Raw genomic sequence first — 19,505 nt, 5'->3', positions numbered from 1 at the left:
TGAATAAACCCTTGCTGTGCTTGGGTGACAGGGGTCTAAATCTCTCAAAATCCTTGTTCTATTGCTGGGTGACATGAACCCCCTTTTGCAGTGAATGAACCCCTGCTGTGCCTGGGTGACAGGGGTCTAAATCTCTCAAAATCCTCAGTTATATTGCTGGATGACATGAACCCCCTTTTGCAGTGAGTGAACCCCTGCTGTGCCTGGGTGATAGGGGCCTAAATCTCTTAAAATCCTCTGTTCTATTGCTGGGTGACATGAACCATCGTTTGCCTTGAATGAACCCCCGCTGTGCCTGGGTGATAGGGGCCTAAATCTCTCAAAATCCTCTGTTCTATTGCTGGGTGACATGAACCCCCTTTTGTCGTGAATGAACCCCTGCTGTGCCTAGGTGACATGGGCCTAAATCTCTCAAAATCCTGGTTCTATTGCTGGGTGACATGAACCCCCTTTTGCCATGAATGAACCCCTGCTGTGCTTGGGGACATGGTCTTAAATCTCTAAAAATCCTATGTTCTATTGCTGGGTGACATGAACCCCTTTTTGCGTGAATAAGCCCCTGCTGTGCCTGGGTGACATGGGCCTAAATCTCTCAAAATCCTCTGTTCTATTGATGGGTGACAAGAACCCCCTTTTGCCGTGAATTAAAATGAACCAGGCTTGGATCCCACAGGACTTGTCTGTACATTGTGCAAATTAGACAATTATACCAGCCTCAACCATCCATTCTTGTACTCAAGTCAAGTTCAATCATTCTTTGTTTTATTTTTATTTTTATTTGTCCCAATATTTTGGGGGATACCTACACCAATAAAAAAAAAAACATTGGCTACCTCCTCCTCCTCCTTTGCTGCCTTCACCTAAAACACCTTATTCACCGCCTCCTTAACCTCCGACTCCATATCCACCTCCTTCTCTGAATTGCAGGTTAATAATTTGTAATTGTTAGTTATTTTATTTTAAGTTATTTCCCTATCCACATTTGTTTGCAGAGCAGTTGCCATGCTCTTAAGCACATTTTACTGCCTTTTACATCCCTCTAGCATTTCAAGGACTATTTTAGAGCCATTTTAATGCAAAAAAGTGCAAATTTTAGTGCCCTAAATTGAAAAAAACTTATTTTCAATTGTCGGGTGACATTTTACCATTTTTGGGGTATACAAACCCCTACTGTGCATGGGTGATATGGGCCTTAATCTCTCAAAATCCTCTGTTCTATTGCTGGGTGACATGAACCCCCTTTTGTCGTGAATGAACCCCTGCTGTGCCTGGGTGACAGGGGCTTAAATCTCTCAAAATCCTCTGTTCTATTGCTGGGTGACATGAAACCCCTTTTGCCGTGAATGAACCCCTGCTGTGCCTGGGTGACATGGGCCTAAATCTCTCAAAATCCTCTGTTCTATTGCTGGGTGACATGAACCCCCTTTTGTCGTGAATGAACCCCTGCTGTGCCTGGGTGACAGGGGCTTAAATCTCTCAAAATCCTCTGTTCTATTGCTGGGTGACATGAACCCTTGCTCTGCCTGGGTGACAGGGGCCTAAATCTCTCAATATCCTCTGTACTATTGCTGGGTGACATGAACCCCCTTTTGCCGTGAATGATCCCCTGCTGTGCCTGGGTGACATGGGCCTAAATCTCTCAAAATTCTCTGTTCTATTACTGGGTGACATGAACCTCATTTTGCATTGAATGAACCCCTGCTGTACATGGGTGACAGGGGCTTAAAACTCTCAAAATCCTCTGTTCTTTTAATGGGTGACATGAACCCCCTTTTGCAGTGAATGAACCCCTGCTGTGCCTAGGTGACAGTGGCCAAAATCTCTCAATATCCTCTGTACTATTGCTGGGTGACATGAACCCCCTTTTGCAGTGAATGAACCCCTGATGTGCCTGGGTGACATGGGCCTGAATCTCTCAAATTCCTCTGTTCTATTGCTGGTTGACATGAACCCCCTTTTGCCGTGAATTAACCAATGCTGTGCCTGGGTGACAGGGTCCTAAATCTCTCAAAATGCTCTGTTTTATTGCTGGGTCACATGAACCCCCTTTTGCATTGAATGAACCCCTGCTGTGCCTTGGTGACAGGGGCCTAAATCTCTCAAAATCCTCTGTTCTATTTCTGGATGACATGAACCCCCTTTTGCAGGGAATGAACCCCTGCTGTGCCTGGGTGACATGGGCCTAAATCTCTCAAAATTGTCTGTTCTATTGCTGGGTGAAATGAACCCCCTTTTAGACTGAATGAACCCCTGCTGTGCCTGAGTGACAGGGGCATAAATCTCTCAAAATCCTTATTCTATTGCTGGATGACATGAACAACCTTTTGCACTGAATGAACCCCTGCTGTTCCTGGATGACAGGCGCCTAAATCTCTCAAAATCCTCTGTTCTATTGCTGGGTGACATGAACCCCCTTTTGCCATGAATGATCCCCTGCTGTGCATGAGTGACATGGGGCTAAATCTCTAAAAATCCTCTGTTCTATTGCTGGATGACATGAACCCCATTTTGCGTGAATAAACCCCTGCTGTGCCTGGGTGACATGGGCCTAAATCTCTCAAAATCCTCTGTTCTATTGCTGAGTGACATGAACCCCCTTTTGCAGTGAATGAACCCCTGCTGTGCCTGGGTGACATGGGCCTTAATCTATCAAAATCCTCTGTTCTATTGCTGGGTGACATGAACCCCCTTTTGCCGTGAATGAACAACTGCTGTGCCTGGTTAACAGGGGCCAAAATCTCTCAAAATCCTCTGTTCTATTTCTGGGTGACATGAACCCCTTTTGCGTAAATAAACCCCTGCTGTGTCTGGCTGACATGGGCCCAAATCTCTCAAAATCCTCTGTTCTATTGCTGGGTGACATGAACCCCCTTTTGCATTAATTTACCCCTGCTGTGTCTGGGTGACATGGGCCTAAATCTCTCAAAATCCTCTGTTCTATTGTTAGGTGATATGAACCCCCTTTTGCCGTGAATGAACCCCTGCTGTGCCTTGGTGACAGGGGCATAAATCTTGCAGACTGCTGGTGCCAAAATGAGGATGGGGCAAGGGAAAACTAGGAAAAGGAAGCCACCGGCCCCCTATTAACTTTGACCAAATAAAACTCGGACAACTTAGTTTATAAACCAAACTTTTACTGGGTGATGATCGGCCACAGCAAATTCTTTCCTTATTACAAAAACGGTATCAAAAACCCCACCTCCTCCACAAACCATTTCTCCGATGCGGTATACCACCCTAGGTCCCCAGGGCGTACGTTCGCCAATAACTGTTTACCACAATCTTTCCTTTCCAAATTCCGCCAGCTGTGACTTCTCTTCCTCCTTCAACGAACCTCAAAAGAGAGACATCATGAACCAGACTGGTCTTTCAACAACAAGCCACCAATATTCTCCATTATTACCATTTCCCCCATTTTTTATTTTTTTAAATAAACATAATATAAACGTAAACTGAAACCTAAGGGCGGGAGGGAGGGCAACTCGGCTTACCCTGACAAGAGGAAGTGCTAACCACTGTCCTCCTCTATATAAACCTGCCTTACTCCTCCTACCACCGTCTCCTCCTCCATACCCTCTCCACCTACATTTCCTTTAACCCCTTATCTTCCTCTCCACTACCATAACCTGGGGCCTATTCCTCAACCCCTAGCCAGGGAAACTAAGGGAGGGGGAAGGGGGGACCAACAGTCCCTCATCAGCCTCCATACCCAGTCGGGTGCTCTCCAAAATCCTTGTTCTATTGCTGGGTGACATGAATAACCTTTTGCACTGAATGAACCCCTGCTGTGCCTGAGTGACAGGGGCCTAAATTTCTCAAAATCCTATGTTCTATTGCTGGGTGACATGAACCCCCTTTTGCCCTGAATGAATCCCTGCTGTGCCTGGGTGACAGGGGCCTAAATTTCTCAAAATCCTCTGTTCTATTGCTGGGTGACATGAACCCCCTTTTGCCGTGAATGATCCCCTGCTGTGACTGGGTGACATGGGCCTAAATCTCTCAAAATCCTCTGTTCTATTGCTGGGTGACAGGAACCCCCTTTTGCCACAAACGAACCCCTGCTGTGCCTGGGTGACATGACATCGGCCTAAATCTTTCAAAATCCTCTGTTCTATTGCTGGGTGACAGGAACCCCCTTTTTTCCGCGAATGAACCCCTGCTGTGCTTGGGTGACATGGGCCTCATTCTATCAAAATCCTCTGTTCTATTGCTGGGTGACATGAACCCCCTTTTGCAGTGAATGAACCCCTGCTGTGCATGGGTGATATGGGCCTAAATCTCTCAAAATCCTCTGTTCTATTGCTCTGTGACATGAACCCCCTTTTGCCGTGAATTAACTCCTGCTGTGCCGGGTGACATTGGCATCGCTCTCTCAAAATCCTCTGTTCTGATGCTGAGTGACAAGAACCCCCTTTTGCCGTGAGTGAACCTCTGCTCTGCATTGCTGAGAGGTAACTAAATTTATTGAAAACATCTGTTACTGATCGGAAGATGCGCGACCACAAGCACATGCTGATGATGGCATTCCCACCTGACAGAGGGGGAACGTTGGTAGCACAAGGCGAAGGCAGAGGAGGAGGAAGAGGTCGCCAACGCAGCTGGTGAACCACCAGAACCTGAGAAGGCAGGGTTAGCATGGCCAAAATGTGGAAAAGCTTTGTCAGCCTTGGAGGTGCTGACCTACCGTGCAGCCAGTGTATAGTGTGAACGTGTGTTTAGCACGGCAGAGAGCATTATCACAGGCCGCAGCCAATGTGGACAAGCTTACGTTTATTAAAATGAACCAGGCATCGATCCCTCAGGACTTGTCTGTACCTTGTGCAGAATAGACATTTTTTACCAGCCTCAATCATCCATTCTTGTACTCAAGTGCACTTATTCTTAGGTTTTTTTTGTTATATGTCCCAATAAAAAAAAATATATATAACACAAATCAGTGTTGGCTACCTATTCCTCCTTCACCGCCGCTTCCACCTACACCGCCACGTCAACCTACACTGCCACATTCACCGCCTCCTCAACCTCCTACTCTTAGATCCAGATTGTCATTTCTAATTTTTCTGTATTTTATGTTATTTTAAGTCATTTCCCTATCCACATTTGTTTGCAGAACAGTTGTCATGCATTTAAGCACACTTTGATGCCTTTTGAAGCCCTCTAGCTCATTCCTGGACTATTTTAGAGTCATTTTAGTTCCCAAAAGTTCGGGTCCCCATTGACTTCAATGGGGTTCGAGTTTGGGTCAAGTTCATGTCCCTAACCCGAACTTTTTTTCAAGTTCGGCCGAACCCGTCGAACCCGAACATCCAGGTGTCCACTCAACTCTACTGATGACCTATTGTTGGGCCTCAGACATGCAGGACCCCCTTTAATCAGCTTTTCTGAGAAGGCAGCGGTGCTCCTGTGAGCACTGCTGCCTTCTCGCAGCGTTCCAAGCTCTGCGACATACATTGTATAGCGGTTTTGCTTGGTTATGCAGCTCAGCCCATTCCCTTGAATGGGAGTGAGCTGCTCCTAGCCCACATGATCATGATCTCCACCGGCCTAGGAAAAGCAAAGAGAAGGCAGCGGCACTCACTGGAGCCCAGCTGAGACTCCCACCGATCAGATACTGATGTACTATCTAATGGATAGGTCATTGTAAAAAAAAAATCTCGCAAAACCCTTTTAAGTCTTTATTTATGCAGAAAACTGACCGGTAGAAAGATAACTATGGCGGGCCAGTGGCACAGACGGCTCCCCACCTACGGAACACCCACTTTTCTTGCCTTGAATGTGGGATAAATAGAATAGTGAATTTCCCCCAAAAACTATACATGTCATGAGGAGGGCCTCTTCCACATCCTTCATTGGCATCCTGAGTAGGGTTGCCACCTTTTCCAACAAAAAATACCAGTCAAGTTAAGCCAAGGTTGTGGCTTAATACAGGGTGTTAAGTTGCTGTCATACTGTGGCTCCTAATATATGTCTCCATTAATGTTCCCCAATAATATTAATGCCCCCATTAGTGCCCCCAGAATAAAAAATGCCCCTATTAGTGCCCCCCAGAATTAATATTGCCCCATTAGTGACCCCATTAATTGTAATGCCCTCATTAGCGCCCCCAGAATTAATCATGCCCACATTAGTGTCCCCCAATAATATTAATGCCCCCATTAGTGTGCCCCAGAAATAATGACCCCATTAGTGCCCTCAGTAAGAGTAATGGTTCCATTAGTGTGACTCATAATTAATAATGCCCCCATTAGTGCCCCCCAGTAAGAATTATGCCCCCTTAGTGCCCCCTAGGACTGCGGCGGTAAGCAGGGGAATAGAGGTGATACAGCAGCCGGTGTTATAGGATAGGTTATCCATATTATTCCAAGGATAACCCCTTTCATTTTATTATCCAGACATTTCAGATTTTCACATGAATAACCATCCATGTAAAAGATGGCTTTGTTTAAAAAATGCTCGTACAGTTGTAAGCCGTGTACCTGGGTGGGCTCCCCAGGATACAGCAAAGTCACAGACAAGGAAAGCGACACTGACACCAGCTTTATATGCAAGAATATAAACTTTACTTTAACAATAGTGAACACACAACAATATAAGTATACACCGACTAAATTATACCCCAGGCCCACAGTCACCATCCCTGTCCGAGGGACAGGCCTAGCCAATGGCGCACACAGCAGAGCCTCCAAGTCTTGCTATGCCACTAAAGAGGACACACCTAGCCGGTGGTGGACGCAGCAGAGCCTACAAGTCAAATACTGCGCCGCAGTCCAGTACAGTAAGGCCTAGCAAAACATGTAACCCTAACTATCTAACTACGATAAGGCCTAGGCTAGTCTCTGTTACTTCAGGTGCCACACAGTATTATGCAATCAGTAACCAGGTGTACTGACCAGCGTCCGTTCGGGGCCCGAGGATGCCGCTTGCCCAGGGTGGCCACAAACCTCTCAGCAACCGTGCGGCCTTGCTTGATAATAAAACTTCTGCCCACACTCTGTACACTGTCTTCCTGGAACAATCTCTCTTTCAAAGAGCTGGATCCAGTAAGGGGACAACAGCTAATCTCCTTCCTCTGCGTGTCCATTCACTCCTGGACTTCCGCAAGCCAGGATGGAATCGGATTCAGTCTCTCAAAGAGCAGTGCTTCCACAATGTCAGCACTTCCTGGTTTTCAGAGGCAGGAAACATGAGTCATCTTCTGCTTTACATATGCAGATCCCAGAGTGTGCTGACTGTGCTGCAAAACAGTGGCCTCTAGTGCCCAGAATGCCAAACGACAGTTCCAATACAAATTAAACATGAACATTATACAGGCAGAGTTTATCCACAATCTCACACAATACCAGCTCAGTAGATTAGACTTTCAGCATTTCTAAATTGACCTGCAGTGCGTATTTTTCAATTTGCTGCATGCCAATTGTTTAAGTGGACTTTCAGTGCAGATTTCACTCATTGCAAATAAGAAGGATGAGATCTGTGGCAAATCCAAGTCAAAATCCACAACAAAATCTGAATATAACCCATTTGAATGTTGGTGCTGATTTGGCAAGGAAACACAATGAAATCCACATGAAAATCTGTGTGAAAAATCAGCACTTCGGTGTGCATATGGCCTAAAGAAAGTCTTTCTTCAAAAAGTATATGTAGAGGATGGATACAGAATTATAAGTTACATTTTAGGTTTATGTATACAAAAACACACCACTGCATAATGTACTTAAAGGGGTTTTGGGATTTTTATATTGATGACCTATCCTCAGGATAGGTCATTAATATCAGATCTGCGAGGGTCTGACACTCAACCTCCGCTGATCAGCTAGTTGAAGTGAAGGCCGCGCTCCATGCGAGCGCTGCCTTCCCTTCATTGTTTACCTACTCGCCGTCGACATCGCATCAGTAAGCAGGTGTAATTACAAGCCGTCCCATTCACTTCAATGGGGCTGTTCCTTCCTATACACGATGTTGACATCAAGCATGAAAACAATGAAGGGACGGCAGCATTCGCATGGAGCGCGGCCTTCTCTTCAACTAGCTGATTGGCCCGAAAACCGCTTTAAGAATAAATAAATGATCAGTATATGTCATGGTATATCAGCTAATGTCACAAAGGAACATACAGAGATTTGACTTCACCATCTGTTTTATTTCCAGCTGTTTGCCGTTACCCTTTGGGAATGACTGGAAGACAAATTCCAGATGAAGATATCACAGCATCCAGTCAGTGGTCAGAATCGACTGCAGCAAAATATGGGAGGTAACTACTTTATTCACTCCTTGATAATAACTTTTGTCAGTCTGATTAAAAATAAAAAATAAATGGAATACTTTTGTTGTATGCCAGTTGTGATTTGACAGTATGAAATTATATATACTGTATTTTATGCCCTATAAGACACACCGACCCATAAGACGCACCTAGGTTTTAGAGGAGGATAGGAGGATAATAATAAAAAACATTTTTTCCATTGCACCTCAGGTCAGACCAGCAATCAGACCCCCAATGTTAATCAGACCTCAGCTCACAGCCCCAATCAGACCCCTAATGTTAATCAGACCATAGATAGGCCATCATGCCCCCATGTCAGCCATTAGCCCCCCATGTCAACCATCAGTCCCCATGTCAGCCATCAGCCCACATCCATCAGCCCCCCCATTGTCAGCCATCATGCCCCCATGTCAGCCATCATGCCCCCCCCCATGTCATCCATCAGCGCAAATAAAATAAAAATAACTTACCTCTCCTGCTCCTGATCGCCACTGCTTCTCACCACCAGCGCTCCCACTTATGGGGAGAAAAATACGGTAGTGTTTTACCATACTCAATAGTATTGGTCATGAGATTTTTCACTTCCTTCAGCTTAAAAGTGTTCTCCGGGAATTAAAAAAATTTAAATACCTAAATATTACTTTATTATAAATATGTTCCCAAATACCTTTCATTAGTTATAATAGCTTGTTTTGTCTGGAGAGCAATAATTAGGAGAAATAAAATGACCGCCATCCTATTAGTATACACAAAACCTGTCCTAATCACACAGTAGGAAAAGTGACTTCAGAGCACTTAGCTAAAGAGCTGCCTCATCCTCCTCTGTGCTCTGCTTGTCAGGGAGTATGATCCTGAATAAAATTTAATATGATCTTCAGCTGAATATCTGTAGGAATGGAGTTCATGAGGAGACATGAAGTACAGAGAGGAGGTAGGGATGTAGCTGATGAGCAGCAGCACTTGGATGCAGCCTCCATTGCCACAGTCTGTCCCGTCCATCCTTTCTGTACTACATGTCTCCTGATGAATTCCTACAGAGATTCAGCTGAAATTATCCCAGAAGTGACATTGCAATTTTCATGTTCAGTATACTGTTTGGTAAATTCTGTAAAGGGTGTACTTTCTAAAATTGAGTCATTTCTTGGGGGTTTCTTTTTTTATTTAACCTCAGACCCTCTGCAGCCAGTGCTGTATAAATCACCAATCTAGGCCTCAAATGCACATGGTGCTCTTTCTCTTCTGATCCCTGCAGTGTGACCTAACAGCAGTTTACGACCATATACAGTGGATATAAAATCTACCTCAGTTTGGAAACTACAACCCGGATAATTTTTTAAGGGGGGTAGTAAGCACTGACCAACAGATGTTTCAGGGACTGAACTGATGCATCCTGATGCATACTAAACAGAATGCTCTCCATTCAGAATGCATTAGGATAAAACTGATGTTTTTTTTTTTTTCGGTATTGAGCCCCTAGGATGGAACTCAATACTGGAAAATAAAAATGCTAATGTGAAAGTACCCTACACTGCAGAATCATGGTAATAAATATTGATGTTTGTTTTGCTGTTAACTGTTGCTGTTTTACATGAAAAATTGATTAAAATGGAAAATCTAAAAAAAAAGTAAAATGTAACCTACATTTTCCTTAAATTCTTGTGAAGCATGTAAAGGATTACCAAAGTTTGCAAAATTTGTTTTGAATAATTTGAGGAGTGTACTGTAGTTTATAAAATGCGGTCATTTATAGGTGTTCTCTAATGATGATCAAGCACCAAAGTGTTTGGGTGTTCGGGCCAAACAAAATGCTATATTCGAGTATAATGGAAGTCAATGGGAGACAACCAGGCACCCCCTGCTCTAAAGAGGGGAGGGTGCCTGGTCCATTGGAAAAGGCCAGAAAGTGACAGAAACACCACCAAAATGGATCAAGTACACCATGGGGACGATGTCTGGATGCATCTTGGACTCCCAGGCCGCTGCTGGGAACCCTGTTGCCCGAGGTGTACGCCTATTTTACAGACTGACAAAAATGTGCACAACCCCCCCCCCCCCTCCCACACACACCCCCCAAAAAAAAGCAAAAAACTATTTTTACAGGAAAAATTGTTAGGAAACATTATTTCCTGTATATTCAATTGTATATAAAGTGCAAGTGCTGCAATAAAATTACAAGCAAGAATCACTCCGAAACGGCCTGTACATCACATAAAGGAGGTCCTCATTCACAATGTGGTAGAATTATTCAGGTAGTGGGACTCCTACACTGATAAGGCCTATGCACTAAGTGAAAGGGCTGCCAAAAATTACAAGGAACCGGCACTCAAAAACACCCTTTGTTACACATAAAGGAGGGCATTATACACACCCTTGAAAAATTATGATCAATGGCCTGCTGGTGACCCTCAAAAACATTTGGAGCAAGGGCCTGCTTATCTGACCATCTAACCTTATGGACGAGGGCCTGCTGCTGCATCGGTGACTCTAGATAACCTCTGGGTGATTGCACGTCCCTGTGACGGTGATGATCCATTTGGATGTCTGCCCTATCAACTTTCGATGTTCATTTCTGGGTTTAATGCTGGATAGGGAGCTTGAGAAAGGGATACCACATCCAAGGGAGGTCAATGGCTGAAATCTGATTGGGTGGAGATGGTGGGTCAAGTAATTAAAGCAGAAAAATCAAAGGAAGGCAGGAGACGCGCGGCAATTACCCACTCCTTGCTCAGGGAGGTAGTGACGATAAATAACAATACAGGACTCTCAAGATGCCCTGTTATTGGAATTAGTAATAAAAAGTTACAAGGAATGTCACTGCGGTATTTTGATGAGGAAACATTATACAGGAGAGGCCCTGCTGCCACTTTGTTGACTCTAGATAACTTCTGCCTGATTGCATGTCCCCGTGACGTCCACAATCCATTTGGATATCTTCCCTATCAACTCTCGATGTTCTTTTATGCGCCTAACATGGTGATCACCAATAACGGGGAATCATAGTTCGATTTCGGAGAGGGAGCCTGATAACCTGCTACGGCTACTACTCCAAAGCAAGGCAGCATGAGTTGCACGCCTGCATGTGAGCTGAACTAGTAAAAGATTTTAGATGCGGGCCTGCTGGTGAGCTGAGGTGAAACCGACAAATCCTGACCAAATTATTTGGTCCTCCTCCTCCTGGATGGGCCCCTTCTGGGTCAGGGCACCAAAGCTGCAGCTTCCCCTGCTTCCCCTATAGCTATAAAGAGAGCAGATAAGTCCTTTGGCGCAAAAATCCATCAGCCAGTCACCAGGATCAGAAATAAAATCTTTTATTGCAGCGATACAACACATTTCGGGGAATCACTCCCCTTCATCAGGTAAAAAAAGCTGCACAAGTTTTAGTAACAAAAAACGACACATATTTATACCTGCAAGCACCACCTACATGGGGATCCACAGGTCAAAGGAGGTGTTCCCTACATAAGTTTATGACAAATATATTATGCAATTCAACACGGTCCTCATAAAGAGCTAATAGTGTCTGCAAGCTTGTTTTACTTTCACAATGAAAGACCAAATATAACAATGCTCTCTTTTTGTTTGAAACAAATTCTATGGTCACATGACAAAAAAGGGGTCAGGCACTTAAAAGCAATCAGAAGTGCATCAGAAAGCGCATCTGAAGAGCCCGAGATGGCGGATATCAATGATGTAGTCTTATCACGTGTTCCGGACCGGCATCACATGAGCGGGGCCGGGTCACGTGGGAGCTGTTGCTGAGTGACAGAGACGCTCTGGTGATACGGGAGCAGTCTGCTGTTTGAGATCGTACCACGTGTTTCGGGCCAGCATCAGATGATTGGGGCCCGGTCACTTGAGAGCCGCTGCCAGGCAACAGGGATTCTCCGTTGGTGTGGGAGCGATCTACTGTTGTGGAGGCAATAACAATATGCCCAGACCGTACAACCCTAGCGTTAGTTGTACGGTCCGGGCATATTGTTATTCCCCCCTGCAACAGTAGATCGCTCCCACACCAACGGAGCGTCCCTGTTGCCTGGCAGCTGGCCCGGAACACATGGTACAATCTCAAACAGCAGAGTTCGCCCCATCCTCTTTCTCCTCATCCTCTTCTGCACATCCACGCTGAACAGATGGAATTCAAGTTCCATGGGCACTACCCTCTGTAGCAGAGGTAACTGTCACCAGCTCCTCCTCCTAGTGGTCCAATATCTTTTACTAATGTCCCACAGGATTGGCGCATGGCAAATGTGGTGCCAATATTCAAAAAGGGTCGAAAAACAGAGCCTGGAAACTATAGGCCAGTAAGTTTAACATCTGTTGTGGGTAAACTGTTTGAAGGTTTTCTGAGAGATGCTATGTTAGAGCATCTTAACGGAAATAAGCAAATAACGCCATATCAGCATGGCTTCGTGAGGGATCGGTCATGTCAAACAAATTTAATCAGTTTCTATGAGGAGGTAAGTTCTAGACTTGACAGCGGCGAATCAATGGATGTCGTGTATCTGGACTTCTCCAAAGCATTTGACACTGTACCACATAAAAGGTTAGTATATAAAATGAGAATGCTCGGACTGGGAGAAAACGTCTGTAAGTGGGTAAGTAACTGGCTCAATGATAGAAAACAGAGGGTGGTTATTAATGGTAAATACTCAGATTGGGTCACTGTCACTAGTGGAGTACCTCAGGGGTCAGTATTGGGCCCTATTCTCTTCAATATATTTATTAATGATCTTGAAGAAGGCTTGCATAGTAAAATATCAATTTTCGCAGATGACACTAAACTGTGTAAAGTAATTAACACTGATGAGGACAGTATACTACTACAGAGGGATCTGGATAGATTGGAGGCTTGGGCAGATAAGTAGCAGATGAGGTTTAACACTGATAAATGTAAAGTTATGCACATGGGAAGGAATAATGCAAGTCACCCGTACTTATTAAATGGTAAAACACTCGGTAACACTGACATGGAAAAAGATCTAGGAATTTTAATAAACAGCAAACTAAGCTGCAAAAAACAGTGTCAGGCAGCTGCTGCCAAGGCCAATAAGATAATGGGTTGCATCAAAAGGGGCGTAGATGCCCGTGATGAGAACATAGTCCTACCACTTTACAAATCATTAGTCAGACCACACATGGAGTACTGTGTACAGTTCTGGGCTCCAGTGAACAAAGCAGACATAGCAGAGCTGGAGAGGGTCCAGAGGAGGGCAACTAAAGTAATTACTGGAATGGGGCAACTACAGTACCCTGAAAGATTATCAAAATTAGGGTTATTCACTTTAGAAAAAAGACGACTGAGAGGAGATCTAATTAATATGTATAAATATATCAGGGGTCAGTACAGAGATCTATCCCATCATCTATTCATTACCAGGACAGTGACTGTGACAAGGGGACATCCTCTGCGTCTGGAGGAAAGAAAGTTTGTACACAAACATAGAAGAGGATTCTTTACGGTAAGAGCAGTGAGACTATGGAACTCTCTGCCTGAGGAGGTGGTGATGGTGAGTACAATAAAGGAATTCAAGAGGGGCCTTGATGTATTTCTGGAGCGTAATAATATTACAGGCTATAGCTACTAGAGAGAGATCGTTGATCCAGGGATTTATTCTGATTGCCTGATTGGAGTCGGGAAGGAATTTTTATTCCCCTAAAGTGAGGAAAATTGGCTTCTACCTCACAGGGTTTTTTTTGCCTTCCTCTGGATCAACTTGCAGGATGACAGGCCGAACTGGATGGACAAATGTCTTTTTTCGGCCTTATGTACTATGTTACTATGTTACTAATTCACACTGAGTAGATGAACTGAGGGTTGTCTGACTATAACCCTGTGTAATGTCCTCCCCCATTTCCTAGTCTGCCACATTCAGAGTGTTGTCCTTAATTGTGAGCAGCGATCATTTGAGTAGACACAGCAGTGGGATGGTTACGCTGATAATAACGTTTTCGCCACTAACCATCTGGGTGGATTCATCAAAGTTTTTTAAAACCTCACAGAGGTCTGACATCAATGCCCACTCCTCGATTGTGAATAGTGGCAGTTGACTCGAAAGTTGACAACCATGTTGCAGCTGGTATTCCACAACTGCCCTCTGCTGCTTACAAAGCCTGGCCAAAATGTGGAATGTAAAGTTCCAGCTCGTGCTCACGTCACACAACAGTCAGTGAGCTGGAAGCTGCAAGCGCTGCTGCAGCATTGACAGACCGGCTGAAGCTGTGGACGACTTGCGGAAATTGGCACATGCACCTTCACTAGTAGCTCTGGCCAATTAGGGTAGGTTTTGATAAACCGCTGTACCACTAAGTTTAAGACGCGGGCTAGGCATGGGATGTGTGTCAGGTTGTCGAGCTCCAAAGCCGCCACCAAGTTACGGCCATTGTCAGACACAACCATGCCTGGTTGTAGGTTGAGTGGCGAGGGCCACAGCTCAGCTTAGTCCCTTATACCCTACCACAGCTCTGCGGCGGTGTGCTGTTTGTCCCCTAAACAGATCAACTTCATTATGGCCTGTTGACGCTTACCCACTGCTTCCAGCTAGCAACTGATGGCTGACTGCTGCTGGAGGTGGAAGTGGAAGAGGAGGCGGCGGAGGAGGAGAAGTGGGGGTTGGAGCCAGTAATATAGCTGCTGGGGGAGACCCTGATGGACGTAGGGCCCGCAATCCTGGGCGTGGGTAGCACCTGAGCCATCCCAGGGTACGACTCACTCATGGCCTCAACAACATTCACCCAGTGTGCGGTCAGGGAAATGTAGCGTCCCTGGCCACCAGCACTTGTCCGTGGTTACGTGGACCTTCCCAGTAACTGCATTGGTCAGGGCATGGGTGATGTTCTGGGACACATGCTGGTGTAAGGCGGGCACGGCACACCATGAAAAATAGTACTGACTGGGGACTGCGTAACGAGGGACAGCCTCCGACATCAGGCTGTGGAAGGCCTCAGTGTCCAATAGCCTAAATAGCAACATTTCAAGGGCCAGTAATTTCGAAAGTTGCGCTTTTAGTGCTATGGCCTGTGGATGGGTGGATATTTGCGCTTGCGTTCAAATGATTGTGTTATGGACATTTGGAAGCTGCGCTGGGACAGGGAAGTGGATTTTGTTGCTGCTGGTTCATGCGAAGGTCCAGGTGCAGGGCGAGGGGCATCCGGGCTTGCACCTTTGGCAGGGGAATGACCAGCAGTGCGTAACACAGGGGAAGAGGAGTCAGTGGTGTGACCCGCAGACCCAGATTTTGGACCCAGGCATTCGGCCCACTTGTTAGGGTGCTTGGATGCCATGTGGTGGATCATGCTGGTGGTGGTGAGGTTTCTAGTGTTCACACCCCGGCTCATTTTGGAACGACACAGGTTGCAAACTACCACTATTTTCTCCTCTGCACTTTCCTCCAAAAAGCTCTATACTGCAGAACGCCTACCCCATGGCAAGGTAGATTTATGCATGGGGGTACTTATCCTGTTTGGTGTGGCCCGACTTCTCCCTTTTGCAACCCCATTGCCTCTTCCAGCCTGTTGCGGTGCTGTGGATCCCTCCCCCTCTGTACTGCTGTACTCACTCGGCTTTTCACCATGTTGGGTCAGTGACCTCATCGTCAACCACCTCCTCTTCCACTTCCTCACTCTGATCATCCTCCTGACTTGACCTAACCACAACCTGATTGGTAACTGTGTCTCATCATCATCCACCTCGTGAATGAATGATTGTCATTCACCACAGTCATCTTCTTGAGACTGTGAAGGCTCAAGAGGTTGGGAATCAGGGCACAATATTTCAGGTCCCTCTTCAAGTGTGTTGGGCGCGAGGGCCAAATGTAATAGTGGCGCTGGATAGAGCTCCTCGGAATATCCAAGTATGGGATCACTCGTTTGGCAAGCTTCTCCATGGTGGAAGGATGATCAGAGAGAGTATTCGGTTGACCAGACTTTTGGCTACAGAGACTGGACTTGGTGGAAGAGAGGGTGGTGCTTAACCAACTGGAAGCATTATCTTCAACAATCCAAACGACCAACTGTTCGCACTGGTCCAACTTGGACAGTGTTGTTCTGCGCTGCCCAGCTAAGTTGGACATGAAGCTAGGTACAGTGGATGTTTTTTTTTTTTTTTCTCTGGTGCACTGGCAGCAGGCACAGTTTCATTGCGCCCAGGGCCACGGCCTCTGTGTGCATCACCAGCATCATGCTCACTTCCCCGTCCCTTAGTGCTCGCCTTCTTCATTTTAGGCTACTTTCACACTAGCGTTCGGGTGTCCGCTTGTGAGCTCCGTTTGAAGGGGCTCACAAGCGGCCCCGAACGCATCAGTCCAGCCCTAATGCATTCTGAGTGGACGCGGATCCGCTCAGAATGCATCAGTCTGGCACAGTCTGTCCTCCGCTCCGCTCAGCAGACGGACACCTGAACGCTGCTTGCACGTTCGGGTGTCCGCCTGGCCGTGCGGAGGCGTGCGGATCCGTCCAGACTTACAATGTAAGTCAATGGTGACGGATCCGTTTGAAGATGACACACTATGGCTCAATCTTCAAAAGGATCCGTCCCCCATTGACTTTCAATGTAAAAGTCTTGACGGATCCGTTCAGGCTACTTTCACACTTAGAAATTTTTTTACAATATAATGCAGACGGATCGATTCTGAAGCCACCGTCTGCATTATATGAGCGGATCCGTCTCAGACGGATCCGCTCTGAACGCTAGTGTGAAAGTAGCCTTAATTGCTTTGTAACTAGATGTGGTGCAGATTGTTTTACAGTCCACTAAATAAACAGTTTTCTGATGCAGGACAGTGTATGTCACAGAAACACACATAATATGGACACTAGATTATACCCAGACATTTGGATTTTGCTCTAAAGACACTGTTTTCTGATGCAGGACAGTATATGTCACAGAAACACACAGAATATGGAAACTAGATTATGCCCAGATTATTGCCCACTCAAGTCGGTTACGACAATGAACTGAAGTCGGATCCAGACTCCGATGAGGACGACAAGCATGGAGATGAGCTTCCCTGAGAAGGTTTCTGACAGTTTGTGCAGAAATTCTTTGGTTATGCAAACCAATTGTTGCTGCAGCTGTCCGGGTGGCTGGTCTCAGACAATCATGGAGGTGAACATGCTGGATGTGGAGGTCCTCGGCTGGTGTGGTTACACGTGGTCTGCGGTTGTGAGGCCGGTTGGATGTACTGCCAAATTGTCTAAAATGCCTTTCGAGATGGCTTATGGTAGAGAAAAGAACATTCATTGCACGGGCAACAGCTCTGGTAGACATTCCTCAAGTCAGCATGCCAATTGCACGCTCCCTCAAACGTTGCGACATCTGTGGCATTGTGCTGTGTGATCAAACTGCACATTTCAGACTGGTCTTTTATTGTGGGCAGTTTAGGGCACACCTGTGCAATATTCATGCTGTCTAATCAGCACCTTGATATGCCACACCTGTGAGCTGGGATGGATTATCTCGGCAAAGAAGAAGAGCTCACTAGCACTGATTTAGACAGATTTTTGAACAATATTTGAGAGTAATGGGTCTTTTGTGTATGTAGAAAATGTTTCAGATCTTTGAGTTCAGCTCATGCAAAATGAGAGCGAAACCGGAATTCTTGCGTTTATATTTTTGGTCAGTGTAGTTCTCACCCTCCCTGCCACTTTTAGCAGACTGTGATATCTCATTGTAGGATGGCCCCCTTGAATTCTCTGCTCTTTATTTTCCCCAAGTGCCACTATCCTTACCACACCACTATGGCGACAAGTGACACTACCACTACTACCGGCCAGATGGCTGAGGATGCTAACAAACACATTCTTGGATAATAAGGCATGGGTATTTCATTTTGCACTCATCCGTTTTCCAGACATTTTATTATGAGGCCTAATAAAAACTCCAGATTTTCCCAAATGAAAAGTAACAGGTTTGGTACACAGTCGCACAAAGTATGGAATGGTTATAGACAAATTGCTAGTGTGTTGTAAGCCTTGTGAGATCTGGCATTGCTCGAAGCAACTGCATTCCCATCCAACCCCATTAAACTATAATGGGGACCAGCAGAGATCTGGACGCAACCCAGCAAATATGCTTAGAATCGTTCAGACGAAAAATGCTGCCCAAAACAGCCTGACAGATCTCACAACGCTAGTGTGAAACTAGCCTAACTTAAAGACAGGGGCACAATTAAATGTCCTTCTCCTTCTACAAACACAGTGAAAACTGCTATCAGCAATTTAATTTGCAACAATGTAGTTTTGGCGCCAGTAAGGTTTCTGCCGCTCAAAGGGAACCTGCCTCCTGAATTTTGGGTATAGAGCTGAGGACATGGGTTGCTAGATGGCAGCTAGCACATCCGCAATACCCAGTCCCCATAGCTCTGTGTGCTTTTATTGTGTAAAAAAAACCGATTTAATTCATATGCAAATTAACCTGAGATGAGTCAGAGCTTGAAAATATGACTCTTCTCTGGTCACACAAGTAAGATATGACTCTTTTATGTTAATTTGCATAAAAGGCAGGAAGTACAAAAATGCATAATACTGAATTTGTCTGCAAATGAAATTAAAAGTGTAATTTATATGTTTAGGGTAACACAATGAACATTTAGAAACGCTCAGTGAGGGTAGCATAGTAGAGGTGACAGGTTCCCTTTAAGATGTCCGCTTAAATACACATATTCCAAAAAGACCTTTCTCTACTGTAACACACAGGTGGAAACCTTGTAAGAGATTATTGCTCCCAATTGCCCACAAAAGCAACATAAGGTAGTGTAAGAAGGTACAAGGAATCATCATAGATAATAGGTATGTGTCACCGAGGTTCCTGGCCTCGGTGGAGTAAGAGCCAATTTTCTGTGTCGGCAGCAGTTGCTGCAGGGCTGGGACAAGATCCACCACCAACAGAGGCTGAGCTGCCCAAGTGCGCCCCCCCCCCTCAACTTGTGGAGTCTTTACTAAATACTTACTGTTGTAATCACACATAAATATGCACAGTTTAATGTATCCCAGCCCCTGTATGTGGCAATGTGCCCTAGCTTCTCACCTCCCAAAGCTTTCCCTCATGAAATTCCTCCCTATTCTACACAATTATTTATTTCTATTCTGTCCCTACAATGTCCCGGTAACACTACAATAAAGGCTTGCTTGTTTATACCGTATAAAAAAATGTATGTTAGACACTGAATACACCCATCCACCTTCATCAGCCTTCATCAGCAGTTCAACACAGAATGACATGGAACGTCCTTCCCTCTATGTAATA

The 19,505-nt window shown here is 45.4% G+C and overlaps 1 protein-coding gene across 1 annotated transcript in view; it reads left to right on the top strand.

Moving 5' to 3' along the window:
* The window catches only part of DDR2 (discoidin domain receptor tyrosine kinase 2), a 1,312,077-nt gene that overhangs the window by 268,024 nt on the left and 1,024,548 nt on the right, over positions 1–19,505 (top strand). The window contains exon 3 of the mRNA XM_044301410.1: positions 8,149–8,251. Within this exon, the coding sequence (XP_044157345.1) occupies positions 8,149–8,251 (103 nt within the window). The remainder of the gene's footprint in view (positions 1–8,148; positions 8,252–19,505) is intronic.

This window comes from Bufo gargarizans, chromosome 7, assembly GCF_014858855.1.
Source record: "Bufo gargarizans isolate SCDJY-AF-19 chromosome 7, ASM1485885v1, whole genome shotgun sequence".
Taxonomy (NCBI): Eukaryota; Metazoa; Chordata; class Amphibia; order Anura; family Bufonidae; genus Bufo; species Bufo gargarizans.
This window is presented reverse-complemented; position numbering and strand designations above follow the sequence as displayed.